The sequence below is a fragment of the Sprattus sprattus genome, assembly GCF_963457725.1.
Source record: "Sprattus sprattus genome assembly, chromosome: 15".
NCBI classification, from domain to species: Eukaryota; Metazoa; Chordata; class Actinopteri; order Clupeiformes; family Clupeidae; genus Sprattus; species Sprattus sprattus.
In genome coordinates, this window is record NC_137913.1 from 31,634,590 (window position 1) to 31,652,437 (window position 17,848).

The window sequence follows — 17,848 nt, forward strand, 5'->3', positions numbered from 1 at the left end:
GAGACCCCAGCACAAACTGTAACCTCTGCTGTTCACTCAGCCCCTGCAAGCCAGCCAGGTATTCAGTCTGGGACTTCCACTCTTGCAGACTTAGTTCTGATCCTCGTCCTCCAAACCTCTGTGCCCATGTTGCTCCCATGAAGACAGGCATCACTTGGGGGCGTACTTAAGTAAATCCTGCCGGCTACGCCACTTGTCACAGGTGGGGGGCACTGGAGCCTCCACTTCACCTAAACCACTATTACTCTGAGGAGCACACCGTAACTTCATCCCAAAAAGATGGCAGACGCAGAGAGTCAGGGTTAAAAGTAATTATTTTATTAAATAGTTAAAAAGAGAAAAGTCTTTGATGTCAGGGCACTTCGTGAGGCTTTGGCAGAGGGGGGGGAGAGAGAGCTCCAAAGCCTAGGAGACTGTGGGATTAATGGCAGGGAAGTGGGGAGAAGAGCAGTGCGGGTTTAGTCCAGGGTAGCACAGCCGTTTTTGCAATTCCTACAGGTGGTCGGGGCAATTGATGGTAGCCGCTCGCCTCGTCTCCTCCAGTAGGGGATCCTGGGCTGTGAGAAGCTAACCGGAGAAAGTTATTTGATGTCAAACATGTTCTACACTCTCAGTTAGCAGGGCACGGATGTAGCATACACAGATCATGGGTAAAACCTGGAACTGTCGTGGGAGGCCACATTAACAACAGTGCAGTCAATTAGTGCAAACACTTCGACACACCACTCTAGGGGAACACGGCACACAAGGTCACTTCAACAATGGCACTTTCAGGTGTAAACAATGTCACAGCAAATAGTCAGTCCATAGTGGCCCAACACAGGGGCTTACGTGCTCATATAAATAGACAGTCCAGGCAATAGCTCCACGATCCGGCGGGTAGTGCAGCAATGTTGCAAAGAGAGAGTTCGTGCCACACAAATGACAGCGGTAGCGTCCTCAAAAGATACATATAACTGGCCAACTGTTAGCAGACAGTAAACCAGCGATACACGGTACTTCTGATTGGCAAGGAGACAGGTTACTTAGCTTCACGTCGTTAGGGCGTCCTCCACTCTTAGCAGTATTCGTAACCTTTATTCCGGGGTTCCTCTCGGTGAATGCGACTGGCGAGGGGTTGCGCTATCCAGCTTCAATTACTCTGTATGCTCTGGGTAGTAGCTTGCCTGGCTTGTCATCAGTTTGTTCGGATTCTGCTCGGGCCGCCGTCTCGCCTACGAGTCCTTGTTCCTTGGCCCTGCGTGCTCCTTCCCAATCTGCCTCTATACTGGTGGTAACCTGTTGCTTTTCAAGAGCTCACAATCAGAGGGTTAATTAGACAGAAGAGTTGATGTTGGCTGCGCAGCTGAAGCTAGTTAGCCTAATCAATGGCTAAACCCAGGGTTTGTTTACATGGTAGCTTCTAGCTGGTGTTACGCTCTCAGCGCACCCCTAGGAACCCAACTCCCTGACGGTTGGTTCCTCCCCCATTGAATGTGGTCACCCCGTGACACTTGTGTATCAAACAATACTCCGTATTTCCGTGTGTACTATTAATAGTGACGGCGCATATTTCGCGTTATCACACCTGTCAAAGTCAGACGGTCCTGTGCTTTCGCTTCTTATCCTTCCAGCTTTTCAGCCTCGCCTCCTTTGTTTAGCTGTGAGTGTGGGTGTGGGTGTGGGTGTGTGTGCGTGTGTGTGTGCGTGTGCGTGTGGGTGTGCGTGTGGGTGTGGGTGTGGGTGTGTGTGTGTGTGTGTGTGTGTGTGAGTGTGTGTGAGTGTGTCTGTGTGTGCATGTAACAGTGTGTGTTTGTGTACCTGTATATGAGAGAGATACATTTGTGTGTGTGTGTGTGTGTGTGTGTGTGTTCAGCTGGTCTCGTCTCGATCTGCAGGCATAATGAGGGCTTTTGAGCGGGGTGTCCTCTCTGTCCCTCTCCAACAGCACCTCCTTATTCCCCACATGACATGGCTCTGTGTCTCTGGGCTGTGCTGCCAATACAGCACTAATATCTATATAATAAAGTATATATCACAAATAGTATACATGGCTCTGTGTCTCTGGGCTGTGCTGCCAATACAGCACTAATATCTATATAATAAAGTATATATCACAAATAGTATACATGGCTCTGTGTCTCTGGGCTGTGCTGCCAATACAGCACTAATATCTATATAATAAAGTATATATCACAAATAGTATACATGGCTCTGTGTCTCTGGGCTGTGCTGCCAATACAGCACTAATATCTATATAATAAAGTATATATCACAAATAGTATACATGGCTCTGTGTCTCTGGGCTGTGCTGCCAATACAGCACTAATATCTATATAATAAAGTATATATCACAAATAGTATACATGGCTCTGTGTCTCTGGGCTGTGCTGCCAATACAGCACTAATATCTATATAATAAAGTATATATCACAAATACCCCCCCCCCCCCCCCCCCAGTCATACTTTACTCCTTCTTTCATGGCATGCCTTATTTATTCGCCTTATCTTGCTGTTTCTTAATCTCTCTGTCACTTTCTCTCTCTCTTTCTTTCTTTCTCTCTCTCTCTCTCTCTTTCTCTCCCTCTCCCTCTGTCTCTCAATGTCATCATCCTCGCATCTCACTGCACGAAAAGCAAGATTATCGGGCCCGTAAACGCTGTGATACTGCCACGAATGATAAGCATTCCTGGTTGATAGCGGACATTCCCCCGAAATTTTCGTCTGCCGCAAATTAACGGAATTTCCCGCATACAGGCCAAGAGGGGAGAGGGGGGCGTTGTGTTACTTCTCACCTCCCGCTGAAAGAGGTGTGAAAGGCTCTTATTAGCATATTGACTGTAGCCTCACACACAATGCAGCCATTGGTTGAAAATGACAATGATTTGAAATGTAACCGTCTTGTGATTGGGGAAAGAGATTCTTCCCTATTGGTCAACTTTCAACTGACAAAATCGTAGCCCCTCCCATTAACAGCTATTGCCTCATAAAAACGAAATTAATAATTTATGTATAATAATATTATAATAATATAGGCTACTAATAATGGTTTTATATGAAATTAATGAATTTCTTATTAATCATTTAAATAATCATAATCATAGTAGGCCTAATAGAAAGGCAGACAAATCGAGCATTGAAGACCTTAGTCAGGAATTGAAAACCAAAGCTTTATTTACACAGAAAAACAGAGGGGAAACAGCAGCAATAACAGCAACACAGCACTGGGACAAAATATTTTTGCAACGGCTTTAATAGTGGCGGAAATGTCTCTTTGCAGCCTCAGAGTCATACACCGGTGGTGGTAGTCTTGGCGACGGTGTGCCGACACAAAGCCTTCTATGGTGCGTCAGCGCATATCTGGGGTCCAGGTCGAGTCTTCCCTGCAGAGCCGCACACAGGTCAGAGAGCTCGTTGCTTCTGAAAACAGGCTGCCGCACGATCCAGCCAGTTTCCCCCTCGTCTGTGCAATCCCCTTCATCGGACATCAGGTCCAGAGTAACGTACTTCCATAGGTCCATTTCTTCCCTCGCCAAGACAGCCATCCTCGCCTCCAACAGCTGTAAAGATAAACCAAATTAGTGCCGCTGTGCTGACACAACGATAACGCATATTTCTATAGTTCGTCCATCAAATGTGTTTAACGACTGCATTTGTACATTTGTTTATAAAGGACATCGTTTCTGATGCAAAAACGTCCCTTTTTATTAACACGATTACATAGGACCATGCACTGCAATTACTGTAGCCTACAGCTGATCTAATCCTTATCAATCTTACCCTCTTTCTTCTCTGGCGTAGACGGGCTGCAGACTTTGTGACTGATGCCTGGGCTGCAAGGCATGGCTGGCTGTATCGGTAATTTCTCCGGACAGTTTCGTACTACGTCTTACAAGCCGCTGGAAAATAAATAATTAAGTTAAAAGTTAAATAACAGATAACATCGTTGTGCTGCCTCAGATGCCACAGATAACAACAAACTGAAAACAAAAGTAATATATAAGGTCACTTACTTATATAATTCCAGGGTCCACACCGCTCATGTTCGGACATTGGGACAGGGCTGCCACCAAATCAGTTGTGACTGCCGTGTTATGCGGTGAGCTCAATCTGTGAAAAACAAAATGTCAATAGTTTAGTTGAATGATAGAGAATGATACACCTACTTTAGCCGAACAGATCCTGTATTTGTTTTTGTATTTGTCTCACCCTTGCATTGGGTCGTATGGCATGGCGTTATCCTCTCTGTTGTGTAAACGCCTCACTGTTTCCTGTAGTAGTAGGCCTACAATACACATTTTCAGAGTTTAGAGGGAACTGGAGTTGAGATATAGTATATAGTATATTAGTGCAGCTATCTTTAAAACAGACATTGGTATTTATACAGTAGCCTACATAATCACTTGTGTGTCATCCTTTTCTAAAGTGCCAACACTCAATTACACTGTAAAAAGTGGTGCTGGGTAAAAGTTAATTGCACTAGATTAAAATGTAAAGATTTACTCAATTCAATGTAGCTTTTGATTAAACAAACTAATATTGTGTTCAGAAAACTGTAATGTGTCTTAGAAAACTGTAACGTGCTGCCAATCTCTCCATTCCATAAGATTATCTTGGATGAGCATGACAGATGTGCTTTGCGAACAATGTATCACCAGATGTACCCTAACAACTGTATAATTGAGGTTGACTGTTTTAGCATGACATGCAAAAGGGTATCATATCAAAATGTAAATTACTCCATAGAAGGATCTAGAGCAGAGAGATCAGCGTATGTATATGCTAAGTGGTGTGCCAACACTAACAGTTTTAAGGTGCCCATCATTGACCCTCTATCTGAACCAAGACCAGGGTACTATTCGGCGACGCTCGCTAAGCGGTTTAGCGAGCTAAATTCCAGGCTAAAAAAAGACAACACCGCTTTAGAGAGTTCGCCATAGCAACTTTTGCTCAATAACCATGGTAATTAATCGCTTAGCCCTAGCCTGCTCCAGGACAGGCTAAGCAAAGTTTAGCTGGCTAAACTTGCCACACCCACGCCAAAAGGAGGGATCCCATTGACAAGGTTAATAGTTTGATTAGCGTAGGAAGAGTTCTTTGCGATCGCCAAGAAGATCCATTTTTCCATCATGATGAGTTCTTGTATGACTGCTACCGATCCACCCGACAAGGAATAATTAATTTAAAAGACTTCTCGAGTCATGTATTGCATACACCACCGTCGAACATTGAATGTCTTCTATTTTTGTAATGTCGGCGATGCGGAGAACAAAGCACTCATAATTATATGACATTTGACAGTTGATAAACCAGAAATAACTTTCATGCTCAGCCTGAGACGTGATTTTTAGTTTGCACATGAATACTAACGTTTTCTTTGATCCCAGGAAATTTGAGCACATAACCCATCACCATTACGGAGATATTGGCTAAAGTTGTTTTACCTACTTTAACTTACATCATTGCAAACGTTTAGTTTTGCAAACGTGTCTAGTTTTTGTGCAGTGGTGGATGTGGATGGTAAGGTGGTTGCATGATAAGAAGAAAGAAAGAAACACAATTTATTTGCATTGCTTCAATTTATTGAATTTCTTATTAATACATTTTCATTTAGTCATTTAGCAGACGGTTTTATTCAAAGCGATTTAAAACTACAATTCTTACGAAGGTGAAGGGAATCGAACCGGTGATTAACTGCATGTAAGCCCTACGCTCTGCCCGCTGCACCAAAGTCACATGTTCGGATCAAGAAAAGATATCACTACTTAGACAGCCTATGGACAGTTTCTTTAATGCTGTTGCAGTCGCGCGACAGTGATGAATTTTGACATGATTATGGTCTTGAATTCTTCATAACGCGTTCATGGTCATATCCCGCCTTAGCAGAGAAAAAAAATAGTCTTTTTCTTTGAGTTTAGACTATAATGCCGTTCAAAAAATCCTGGTTTTGGTTATCGACCTTTCATGCCTTTTAAAGCAGGACGTGCACGCGCAATTTAGCTGATGATTTTAGCCTGGGATAAATTAACGAGAGGTTAAAATAAACTAGAAAATGCATTTCCTGAAGGAAATACCAGTGCATGAAATGCAAAGGTTAAGAAAGGAAGAAGAAAAGAAAGAAGAGTGAAAGAAGGAAAGAAGAAAGGAAAGAAGAGTGGAAGAAGGAAAGACAAAAGGAAAGAAGAGTGAAGAAAGGAGAGAAGAGTGGAAGAAGGAAAGAAGAAAGGAAAGAAGAGTGAAGTAAGGAAAGAAGAGTGGAAGAAGGAAAGAAGAAAAGAAAGAATAGTGAAATAATTAAAGAAGAAAGGAAAGAAGAGTGGAAGAAGGAAATAAGAAAAGAAAGAAGAGTGAAAGAAGGAAAGAAGAGTGTAAGAAGGAAAGAAGAGTGAAGAAAGGAAAGAAAAGTGGAAGAAGGAAAGAAGAGTGGATGAAGGAAAAAAGAAAGGCAAGAAGAGTGGAAGAAGGAAAGAAAAATGGAAGAAGAAAATAAGAAAGGAAAGAAGAGTGGAAGAAGGAAAGAAGAGTGAAACAGAGTGGCTCTGGATGAAGAGATAAAGAGAGAGTGAAAATATTGAAAAAAGGAGATAAAAATGTGTCGTGAAGAAGTGTCGTGAAGAAGAGAGATTGAGTGTGAGAGAAAGTTGACAGAGAGAAAGATGGAGAGATGGAGAGAAAAAAAAATAGAGAATGGATGGTGTCTTAATGTTCCTAGTTACAGTTAAATTGAGAGGGACAGAGAGAGAAGAGGTTCTTTGGATTTGGCACAGGTGTCAGTCAAGCACAGGTGCAAGCCAGTTTAAAGACCCTATTATGATGTCATAATGGCCCAATGTAAGTCAATGGGAGAAATTTATATTCGTTTTTCTTTAATATCTTAAAAAGTATAAAGTCTAGAAAAGTGAAAAATACATAGCATAAGTGTCGTTTACAAGACCTACGCGACAAAGTTTGAATGAAGTTTCTACGTTAAGCGGTTCGGGCTGAATTAATCGCAGAAAAAGGTAACAAGAACTAGAAAATGCATTTCCTGAAGGAAATACCAGTGCATGAAATGCAAAGGTTAAGAAAGGAAGAAGAAAAGAAAGAAGAGTGAAAGAAGGAAAGAAGAAAGGAAAGAAGAGTGGAAGAAGGAAAGACAAAAGGAAAGAAGAGTGAAGAAAGGAGAGAAGAGTGGAAGAAGGAAAGAAGAAAGGAAAGAAGAGTGAAAGAAGGAAAGAAGAAAAGAAAGAAGAGTGAAGAAAGGAAAGAAGAGTGGAAGAAGGAAAGAAGAAAAGAAAGAAGAGTGAAATAATGAAAGAAGAAAGGAAAGAAGGGTGAAATAATGAAAGAAGAAAGGAAAGAAGAGTGAAGGAAGGAAAGAAGAGTGTAAGAAGGAAATAAGAAAAGAAAGAAGCGTGAAAGAAGGAAAGAATAAAGGAAAGAAGAGTGTAAGAAGGAAAGAAGAGTGAAGAAAGGAAAGAAAAGTGGAAGAAGGAAAGAAGAGTGGATGAACGAAAAAAGAAAGGCAAGAAGAGTGGAAGAAGGAAAGAAAAATGGAAGAAGAAAATAAGAAAGGAAAGAAGAGTGGAAGAAGGAAAGAAGAGTGAACAAGAGTGGCTCTGGATGAAGAGATAGTGAAAATATTGAAAAAAGGAGATAAAAATGGAGTGAAGAAGAGAGATTGAGTGTGAGAGAAAGTTGACTGAGAGAGAAAGATGGAGAGATGGAGAGAAAAAAAATAGAGAATGGATGGTGTCTTAATGTTCCTAGTTACAGTTAAATTGAGAGGGACAGAGAGAGAAGGGGTTCCTTTGATTTGGCACAGGTGTCAGTAAAGCACAGGTGCAAGCCAGTTTAAAGACCCTATTATGATGTCATAATGGCCCAATGTAAGTCAATGGGAGAAATTTATATTCGTTTTTCTTTAATATCTTAAAAAGTATAAAGTTTAGAAAAGTGAAAAATACATAGCATAAGAGTCGTTTACAAGACCTACGCGACAAAGTTTGAATGAAGTTTCTACGTTAAGCGGTTCGGGCTGAATTAATCGCAGAAAAAGGTAACAAGAATAAGAAGAAGAAGAAGAAGCCTAGGAATAACAATACAGGGCATTTCATGCACTGTAATAATAATAAGAAGAAGAAGCCTAGGAATAACAATACAGGGCATTTCATGCACTGTAATTAGCGCCCGTCGCCAGACGGGCTTGGCCTGTTCTCAATTAGCGAGCTAGTTACAGTGCATGAAATGCCCTGTATTGTTATTCCTAGGCTTCTTCTTCTTCTTCTTATTCTTGTTACCTTTTTCTGCGATTAATTCAGCCCGAACCGCTTAACGTAGAAACTTCATTCAAACTTTGTCACGTAGGTCTTTTAAACGACACTTATGCTATGTATTTTTCACTTTTCTAAACTTTATACTTTTTAAGATGTTAAAGAAAAACGAATATAAATTTCTCCCATTGACTTACATTGGGCCATTATGACATCATAATAGGGTCTTTAAACTGGCTTGCACCTGGCTTGCACCTGTGCTTTACTGACAACCTCTTCTCTCTCTGTCCCTCTCAATTTAACTGTAACTAGGAACATTAAGACACCATCCATTCTCTATTTTTTTTTCTCTCCATCTCTCCATCTTTCTCTCAGTCAACTTTCTCTCACACTCAATCTCTCTTCTTCACTCCATTTTTATCTCCTTTTTTCAATATTTTCACTCTCTCTTTATCTCTTCATCCAGAGCCACTCTTGTTCACTCTTCTTTCCTTCTTCCACTCTTCTTTCCTTTCTTATTTTCTTCTTCCATTTTTCTTTCCTTCTTCCACTCTTCTTGCCTTTCTTTTTTCCTTCATCCACTCTTCTTTCCTTCTTCCACTTTTCTTTCCTTTCTTCACTCTTCTTTCCTTCTTACACTCTTCTTTCCTTTCTTCTTTCCTTCTTTCACTCTTCTTTCTTTTCTTATTTCCTTCTTCCACTCTTCTTTCCTTCCTTCACTCTTCTTTCCTTCTTTCATTATTTCACTCTTCTTTCTTTTCTTCTTTCCTTCTTCCACTCTTCTTTCCTTTCTTCACTCTTCTTTCTTTTCTTCCTTCCTTCTTTCACTCTTCTTTCCTTTCTTCTTTCCTTCTTCCACTCTTCTCTCCTTTCTTCACTCTTTTTTCCTTTTGTCTTTCCTTCTTCCACTCTTCTTTCCTTTCTTATTTCCTTCTTTCACTCTTCTTTCTTTTCTTCTTCCTTTCTTAACCTTTGCATTTCATGCACTGGTATTTCCTTCAGGAAATGCATTTTCTAGTTAATCTCCAGTTGCGAGCTAAATTAATTATCTTAGCTTCAGTTGTACGCCGAACAGGGCCCAGCTGTTATAAAGCAGTTCTTGGTTGTTAATGTCATGACAAAAAGTACTACATGCAAACATGTTCTAGCTAAAGTTTCTTGGCTTAATCCCCATCCTGACAGACATTTTAATGGAAAGCCAGTAGAAGTTTGGAGTTTGCAGGGAGCAGACACCACCCACCCAGCATCGTTCCTCCCTATAGAACGCATTGCTGGAAGTACACACATCCACTGTGCAGTTAAGCAAGACAAGGGAAAAGGTTACTGTTGTCATGCCACTCTGCACACTGGCTGAAATGTAGCATATTAAGTGCTAAATCCTGTAGGATGACACAGAGTTCTGTAAACTTTGCTAATGTCAATTTGTAAATATTTTCAAGAGAAAAAAAAAAATGAGAAATTATTTTCTTGTGTTCCCTTCCTTTTCTCTGACTGTAATCATACTAATTACCAAGCTGGTAAAAGATGGTAAAAGCTGGCCTTATTTGCATTTGTATAGCTCACAGCATTGCCTTTACAAGGGGGGGGGGGGGGGGGGGGGGTTCAATCCAGGTCAATTCAATTAACATAACAAAACCTAGGCCTGGCCAAACGGAAGGGGGGGGGGGGGGGGCTTTCACACCAATGTGGGCTTTTACGGCAATACACAGGGTCGAAGACTGTCGTAAATCCCACATTTCATGCAGTGTCTGTTAGTATACATACATTTTCACTCATTCTTTCTCACATATTTCTTTGCCCACTAGCCCTGATGAGGATAAACTGCCTATGTTATTCGAGCAAAGCTGACAGTGTGAAAGTGTTTCAAATAACTTGATGAAAGATGCTACAAATGCAGCTCTTTGTGGTGCATGGCGGCTTCAAGGCCCTTCCTTTCCGCACTGCTTTGACTCGGAACATAAAGAGAAGAGAAGAGCCCAGAGCTGAGCACAGGCTGGCAGAGCCATGCTGATTAGGAAACCTCTGCTGCCATAGACAGGCAGAAGTTGTAGGCAGAGAGAGAGAGAGCAAGAGCACAAGAGCAAGAGAGTGGGAGGGAGGGAGGGAGGAACAGGATGGGAGACAGGGAGGAAAACAGAAGAGAGTGTTTGACCTTGGTGGAGGGCTATAGCAGTTTGTGTAAGTGTGTTTGATATTGGGGGGGGGGGGGGCTATACCAGTGTGTGTATGTGTGTTCTTACGGTACCTGTGCCCCGTAGGTTCGTACCTGCCTAATGGCAGTGCAGTGGACCCAGAGTACTACTTCAGCACGGTCAGCTCCAGCTTCTCCGTGTCGCCCCTCTTCACTGGGACCAGCGGCCGAGAGATCAGCATCCCCCTTCAGCTGCTCAGACAGCTGCTTGGCCTGGTATGGGAACACAACACAACACAACACAACACAACACAACACAACACAACACAACACAACACAACACAACACAACACAACACAACACAACACAACACAACACAACACAACACAACACAACACAACACAACACAACACAACACAACACAACACAACACAACACAACACAACACAACACAACACAACACAACACAACACAACACAACACAACACAACACAACACAACACAACACAACACAACACAACACAACACAACACAACACAACACAACACAACACAACACAACACAACACAACACAACACAACACAACACAACACAACACAACACAACACAACACAACACAACACAACACAACACAACACAACACAACACAACACAACACAACACAACCAGAGTACTACTTCAGCACGGTCAGCTCCAGCTTCTCCCCCTAAATACACATGCATGCACGCACACATTCTCTCACACACGCGGACACACAACCACAGACACACATAAATACACACGCACGCACACATAAATACACATGCATACAATCAGACGCTCGCACACACACACACACACACACACACACACACACACACAATTGACACACCTCTGAAATCTCTGTAAGACTAGCTTAAAAGACCAGGGGCCGTATTCACAAAGAATCTTAGGGCTAAAAGTAGCTCATAAGTGGCGAATTTAGGAGAAACTCCTAAAAATAATGGGCGTGTCAGTCTTAAATTTAGGACTCCTATTTTTTTTTACTAAGAGCAATTCACAAAGTATTTTATCCCTAAAAGTAGCACCTAAGTCTAAGACAGCTTAAAACTCCTCATGAGGACTCCTAAGTCACTAAGACTTATTCACAAAAAATCGTAAGATGGCTGCAGCCGACTTGGAATTGATAAAAGACATTGCTTAAACAGTGAAGGTATTAATATTTTCGTAGAATTAGCGCGGGATGCAATGACGCCTTTAAACAACGATGTGTCCCGAAGTGAAATGTTTGGAAACACAAAGATAGCCTATTTGGCTTTGCGGAAAACGCAAATGACGACACTGGGAATCATCAGTCAGCCGTTTAATTCATCAAACTATCAACGCACTGTATACCCCACATCTTCCAACAGTTTATCCAGTTGCCTTTGGACAATCGCCAATTACACAAGATCAAAGTAAATTCCATGGCGATCGCAGGAATGTCCAGTGACGGGACACACATTACAATAATTGCCCCATCAAAAGATGAGGACGTTTTCGCCCACCGTGGCCTGGATGTACCGATGACTCGTGCATTTCAACGGAGAGCGGTCTGCAGCAGGTTTTTGAGAACTTACCAGCTGGATGCCGCTGGGGTGACAGTGGCTATTGGTCCTGGGACCAGTAGGCTTTCGCTTAGGCTACGTTTCACGTTCGTTTCGCTTGAAGGGCCGTATGTGCTGATATTTGAAGTGGTCAAGGGCTGGAAATATAATAGCCTAACAGTTTGCTGGGTGCTTTAATTATTACTGCCTTGATTATATGCAATTGCCATATTTTATATTGATCGCTTTCTTTTTCTCTTAACGTGCAAAGTGTCATTCCCGTTGGATGCACAAACTTGTCATCATGCGTGTGCATTCTGCTAACTGCACTGTCCATAACTATTTAATATGACTTAATTTGAAGCCTAGCTTATTCTCTTATTTTCAGTTGATATAGTGGGATTGTTAGAGGGACGTCACAAATGAGTTTTTAATGAGAGAGCCTGTCAACAACCAATCACCGTCCTCACCCCTTCTAAACTCGTGCATGAGAATCGACGTCATCCATAGCAACGGAGTTTTTATCTTAAGCTTAGGAGTTTGTATTATCCTTAGTATGAGTAGGTCTCAGAGGCGTTGTGAATCACTTTTAAGAAATGACTCCTACGTAAAATGTTTTAGCGCGAGTTAGGAGCACTCTTAGTGGTAAGATAAAATGCTTTGTGAATACGGCCCCAGAGCACTGTGTGATGCATTAGGGTAAATCTGAATGCAGCATCTCTCTGTCCTCCCCAGGTGAAGTGCTATGTCTCCGAGCCCTTCCTGAAGGCACTAGATGCTACCTTGGCAGAGGTGACGGAGGTAGGCTTCATCTTAAACATACCAGCCAGTGTTTTACATACCAACTCTAGTTGATCCATTGAAGCCATATAAACAAAGACTAAAAAAAACAGTTTCATACGATCTCAAAGTTATATAGTGCAGTTTCATATGATCTCAAAGTCATATAGTGCAGTTTCATATGATCTCAGTCATGTAGTGCAGTTTCATATGATCTCAAAGTCATGTCGTGCAGTTTCATATGATCTCAGTCATGTAGTGCAGTTTCATATGATCTCAAAGTCATGTCGTGCAGTTTCATATGATCTCAGTCATGTCGTGCTTGGTTTTCTTCGGCTTGCTTTAGGCGGCTCAGGCTGTGTTTGTTCCACACACCCTTTTTAATGTAGCCATGTGTAGTTAAATAAAATGTTTAACTTAATTATTTGATTATATTTTATTCCATTAAAGGTGAAATCATGCAGTAGTGGATGTGGTTTTTCTCTCTGTGGTGTGAAAGGAAGCAAGAGATCCTTGAGTGGTCTGGCCTTTAACCCACCCACCTGTAATTATAGTGCAGTAAGCATGTGATTATGTCTGCTAAGAGAGGCTATCACAGCTCTCTCAGGGGCAGGGACCACAGGCAGGGGCGGAGTGGGACACAAAAATCCACCGGGACAATTCTGACTGCACCGGCCCACAACGTGCCCAAAACTGGCCCAACCCGCATCCCCTCCACCTCCCATATCAACTACACAAACAAACGGGCGGCTTTTTATCATTATTGTTAGATTTAGTGTTGATGTGTGGGTGACAGACATGACAGTGACAGTGACAGTGTATTTGTATATGTACATTTATGGAAATACGGAACAAATCGCGTCCCGTATTGGCTCAAATGTTATGCTAATTCACAACAATGTGTCCTGTTAACTCACTCGCATTTAGTTGACGGCTGGTTGAATAAATCCGTAATTCTTGTACATTTTGATGCACTTTCCTCCAGCATCCGCCTCTTTTTCAGTCTGGCCTTTTTGCCCCCTCCTTTCTCCTTTCTCTTTTCTCTTATGTCCCTCCATCAGGTCCGCTTCACCTGCGCTCTCTCCCTGATAGCCGCTAATTTATCTCCCTAGGTTCACTTGATAAAGGCACAACGATACGCATTTCCCATGAGGCAATTTGCTCCGACCATTCTACATTCAACAAAAAAACGAATTAAATCGCTGGCCAATTTATATTTGTGGTCATGAAAGTAATGGAGCGTCTGAATAAAAAATAATTACATCAATATAGGAGGCTAAACAAAAATCAGAAGGTTGGATTAATGGGAGTGAGTTTGACACACACCATAGGTGTGATGTACAGAGACAAATAGTGCGATAAATAGTGGTTGTAGGCTTCTGTTGCACCACATAACTCTCAGAGAACTTAGAGAATTTCACGGGACCATGATTGACATACATGTAATCTCGATGGGCCGCTCATGAATTTGACACGACGGCTGCGAAGGCCGGTCTGCAGGCTGGTTTTCGATAGATTATTGGCCGACCGGCCGACCGGGAAAAATCCCGGTCCTCCCGATGGCCACTCCGCCCCTGACCACAGGGTTGTCAGGAACACCGCTCTCTGCGTGCTCTGTTTTAGAAAATTGAGCTTTGTTGGACAATGAATATTTTTCAAGCACATTATTGACATTGGCTGTTTGTAATTTGTGTGTGTGTGTGTGTGTGTGTGTGTGTGGTGTACGTGTGCGTGCCTGTGCAACATTAGGCCAATCCCGGTCTGGACCTGTATTACAGCAGCTTCAGTGACCCACTGTATGTGGGCATGTTCAAGATGCTCAGAGACACGCTCTACTGCATGAGAGGTGAGAGGACAGGGGGCAGAGCATGAACATGCCCCTCTGTCAACGTGAGGCTTTGTGCATAGAGTTGCTGCTGTTTAGCTGATATATTATTACTTTCGTAGCTAAGAGTATTGTACTACATTAGTGGAGCTTAACAAATCTATAAAATATAATTTCTTTCTATTTTCCGTTTTTTTCTTCTTCTTAATTTTCTCTTTCTTACACTGTATCCTTTGTTTTCTCCCCTCCCACCTCTCACTCTCTCTCTCTCTTTCCTCTCTCTCTCTCTCTCTCTCTCTCTCAGACCTGCACAGTTCATTTGTGAAGGAAGTGCATGACTTTGTACTGGAGCAGTTCAGTAGCAGCCAGTCGGAGATGCAGCGGGTGGTCCACGAGGCCGAACGGTTGCTGGGGGAACCCAACCCTCTAAAGCTGCGTTGCCAGGCCAACGCCGCCTGCGTGGACCTTATGGTGTGGGCCGTCAAAGATGAGCAAGGTGGGCTGCCGGGACCACCAGTGACGACATCAACAGAGTGCACCACACACCACACCATAGTGGCTTCATGCATATTTGATTAATGAATGCCTCCCTGGGAACAGCTTAGTGGGGGTGGTGATGAACGCTTCAGATCCATTCAGTGTGCCTGTGCAGGTTTGGAAAGCTTATTGACTCCAGCTCATTGACAGGGCATACTCCCACATGCTGTGAGCTCTTGCTGTGACGAGAGACCCTGAGCTAGGCATGTTGTGGAAATAAAAGGTCAAGAGGGAAAAAGACTTCACACGTAGGCACTTGTTTTCTCAGAAATGTAGTTTTGGCAAAACAAGCAAAAGGCCAACCACTATGCTAGCACATGGATGAATAAATGATGCCCACTTGCCTCGTTTCTCACTTATTTTTATGTTTTTCTCTCTCTCTCTCTCTCTCTCTCTCTCCATTGTTTTTCTTTCTGTCTCCCTCCTTCTGCCCCCCTTCTGTACATCAGGAGCAGAGAACTTGTGCACTAAGCTGTCGGAGAAGCTGCAGTCCAAGACCTCCAGTAAAGTGATCATCGCCCACATGCCTCTGCTCATCTGCTGTCTGCAGGTACTCCCGGCACACATGCTCAGGCCTAGGGTCAGAGAGAAGGCTCAGGTCAAAGGCCATTACAGTGTTACATAACCCTAACCCTAACCCTAACCCTAACCCTGCTGTCTGCAGGTACTCACAGCACACATACTCAGGCCTAGGGTCAGAGAGCAGGCTCAGGTCAGAGGCCATTACAGTGTTACATAACCCTAACCCTAACCCTAACCAGCAGGCTCAGGTCAAAGGTCATTACAGTGTTACATATGGAACAGCCTCAGGCCCATTCTGTTCTTCAGAAATAAAGCCATTTGGAGTGAAATAATGTTTTTAACAATGCAAATGGATTGTATTAGTAATTATATATTGGACTGATATAACCCCTTTTTACATCATGTTTGAGTTGGAAGGGAATTCCCAAACATCATCTGCTTTTGTATAATGAGTCCTTCACTAATACTCTGTTTCTGTCGGAAAGAGCTGAACGCTGTGGCAGTCATTTTCGTTGGCCTCTGTTGCTTGGGTTGTAATCTACCTTGTGCATTGATCTGGGGAATGGGTAAAAGGAATGCATGTTATAAATGGGCATTTGAGATTTGGGATAAGATCAGGATGGTGTGACTGTGAGGATTCCCGGCTGTTTTGAAGCTGCTGTTTGAATGTCAGGGTGAGCGGTGGGAGTACTGACAGCCAGGGCTAAGTGCAGCGTTTGTTAGGTTACCATGGTTACCATGGAAGGGGTTAGGCAAGGAGAAGAACATGGAGTAGACAGCAGAGGTCTGATAGGATTTGCAGGTCTAGATTGAGTGCAATGAGCTTCATAGATTAGGGCAGGACTAGAATTGGTGATGTGCAGATTGTAGATTTCAGATCATCGTATAGCAGTGGGTCAGAGATCAGTGATAATGCGTTATGGGCTATGAGTTTATGATCCAGAAATAGTTTTAAAGGGCTTGAGAAAAATGCGTGCATGTGTGTTAGTGTAGCTATGTGTTTATGATGCAACATTAGTTTTAAAGGAGTAAAGCAATACCTGCCAGCTGATATTTACTTGAGTGTCTTTAAAGCTTTAAATAGATTAAAGAAAATAACTAATGTGTTTGCATCTTGTGTGTGTGTGTGTGTGTGTTCGTGTGCGTGTGCGTGTGCGTGCGTGTTTGTGTGTGTGAGACAGGGTTTGGGGCGTCTGTGTGAGCGTTTCCCAGTCATTGCACACTCTGCTACCATGTCTCTACGGGACTTCCTGGTTGTGCCATCGCCTGTGCTGGTCAAACTCTACAAATACCACAGTCAGTACAGCACAGGTAAGTACACGCACGCACGCACGCACGCACGCACGCACGCACGCACGCACGCACGCACGCACGCACGCACGCACGCACGCACGCACGCACGCACGCACGCACGCACGCACGCACGCACGCACGCAATTCAATGATGCAAATGGGCTTGCACCCTTACTTGCACCCTTATTGAAAGGAAACATATAGAATTTGGTGTTGGTGGGGGGCTAATTATCTTCTGTCTCTCCTATCCCTGCAAAGGGGCCGGAGACATCAAGATCAGTGTGACCAACGAGCACTCGCAGTCAACCTTCAACATGCTGTCCAACAGGAAAGACCAGCCCTCCATGTACGAGCAGCTTCGGGACATCTCCATTGACAACGTCTGCAGGTAAACAAACAACAATGCTTAACTTGCCATCTAAATCACAACACATCATGTAAACTACTAGGCTTCAACAAACTGTGTGTGTGTGATTGTGTGTGTGTGTGTGTGTGTGTGTGTGTGTGTGTGTGTGTGTGTGTGTGTGTGTGTGTGTGTGTGTGTTTAACATAACTATAATGTATTGATCTTGTGTTCCCAGATGTCTGACAGCTGGCCTGTTGATGGATGATGTCATTGTGGAGGCCTTCCTGGCCAGCCTCTCCAACCGACTCTATATCTCACAGGAGAACGACAAGTACTAAACACACACACACACACACACACACACACACACACACACTCACACACACACACAGATGTGCGCACACACACACCAGATACCCCTGCCACATGCACAACCACACACACACACACACACACACACACACACACACACAGATGTGCGCACAGACATACCAGATACCCCTGCCACATGCACAACCACACACACACACACACACACACACACACACACACTCACACACACACACACAGATGTGCGCACACACACACCAGATACCCCTGCCACATGCACAACCACAC

The 17,848-nt window shown here is 43.2% G+C and overlaps 1 protein-coding gene across 1 annotated transcript in view; it reads left to right on the forward strand.

Annotated features, from left to right (window-relative positions):
* Positions 1 to 17,848, forward strand: part of pi4kab (phosphatidylinositol 4-kinase, catalytic, alpha b) — a gene marked incomplete at its 3' end in the record, with an annotated part of 108,199 nt that overhangs the window by 14,178 nt on the left and 76,173 nt on the right. Inside the window, exons 7-14 of the mRNA XM_080851963.1 lie at positions 10,490 to 10,638; positions 12,663 to 12,728; positions 14,457 to 14,553; positions 14,837 to 15,028; positions 15,519 to 15,619; positions 16,773 to 16,902; positions 17,143 to 17,272; positions 17,466 to 17,561. Of these exons, the coding sequence (XP_080708089.1) occupies positions 10,490 to 10,638; positions 12,663 to 12,728; positions 14,457 to 14,553; positions 14,837 to 15,028; positions 15,519 to 15,619; positions 16,773 to 16,902; positions 17,143 to 17,272; positions 17,466 to 17,561 (961 nt within the window). The remainder of the gene's footprint in view (positions 1 to 10,489; positions 10,639 to 12,662; positions 12,729 to 14,456; positions 14,554 to 14,836; positions 15,029 to 15,518; positions 15,620 to 16,772; positions 16,903 to 17,142; positions 17,273 to 17,465; positions 17,562 to 17,848) is intronic.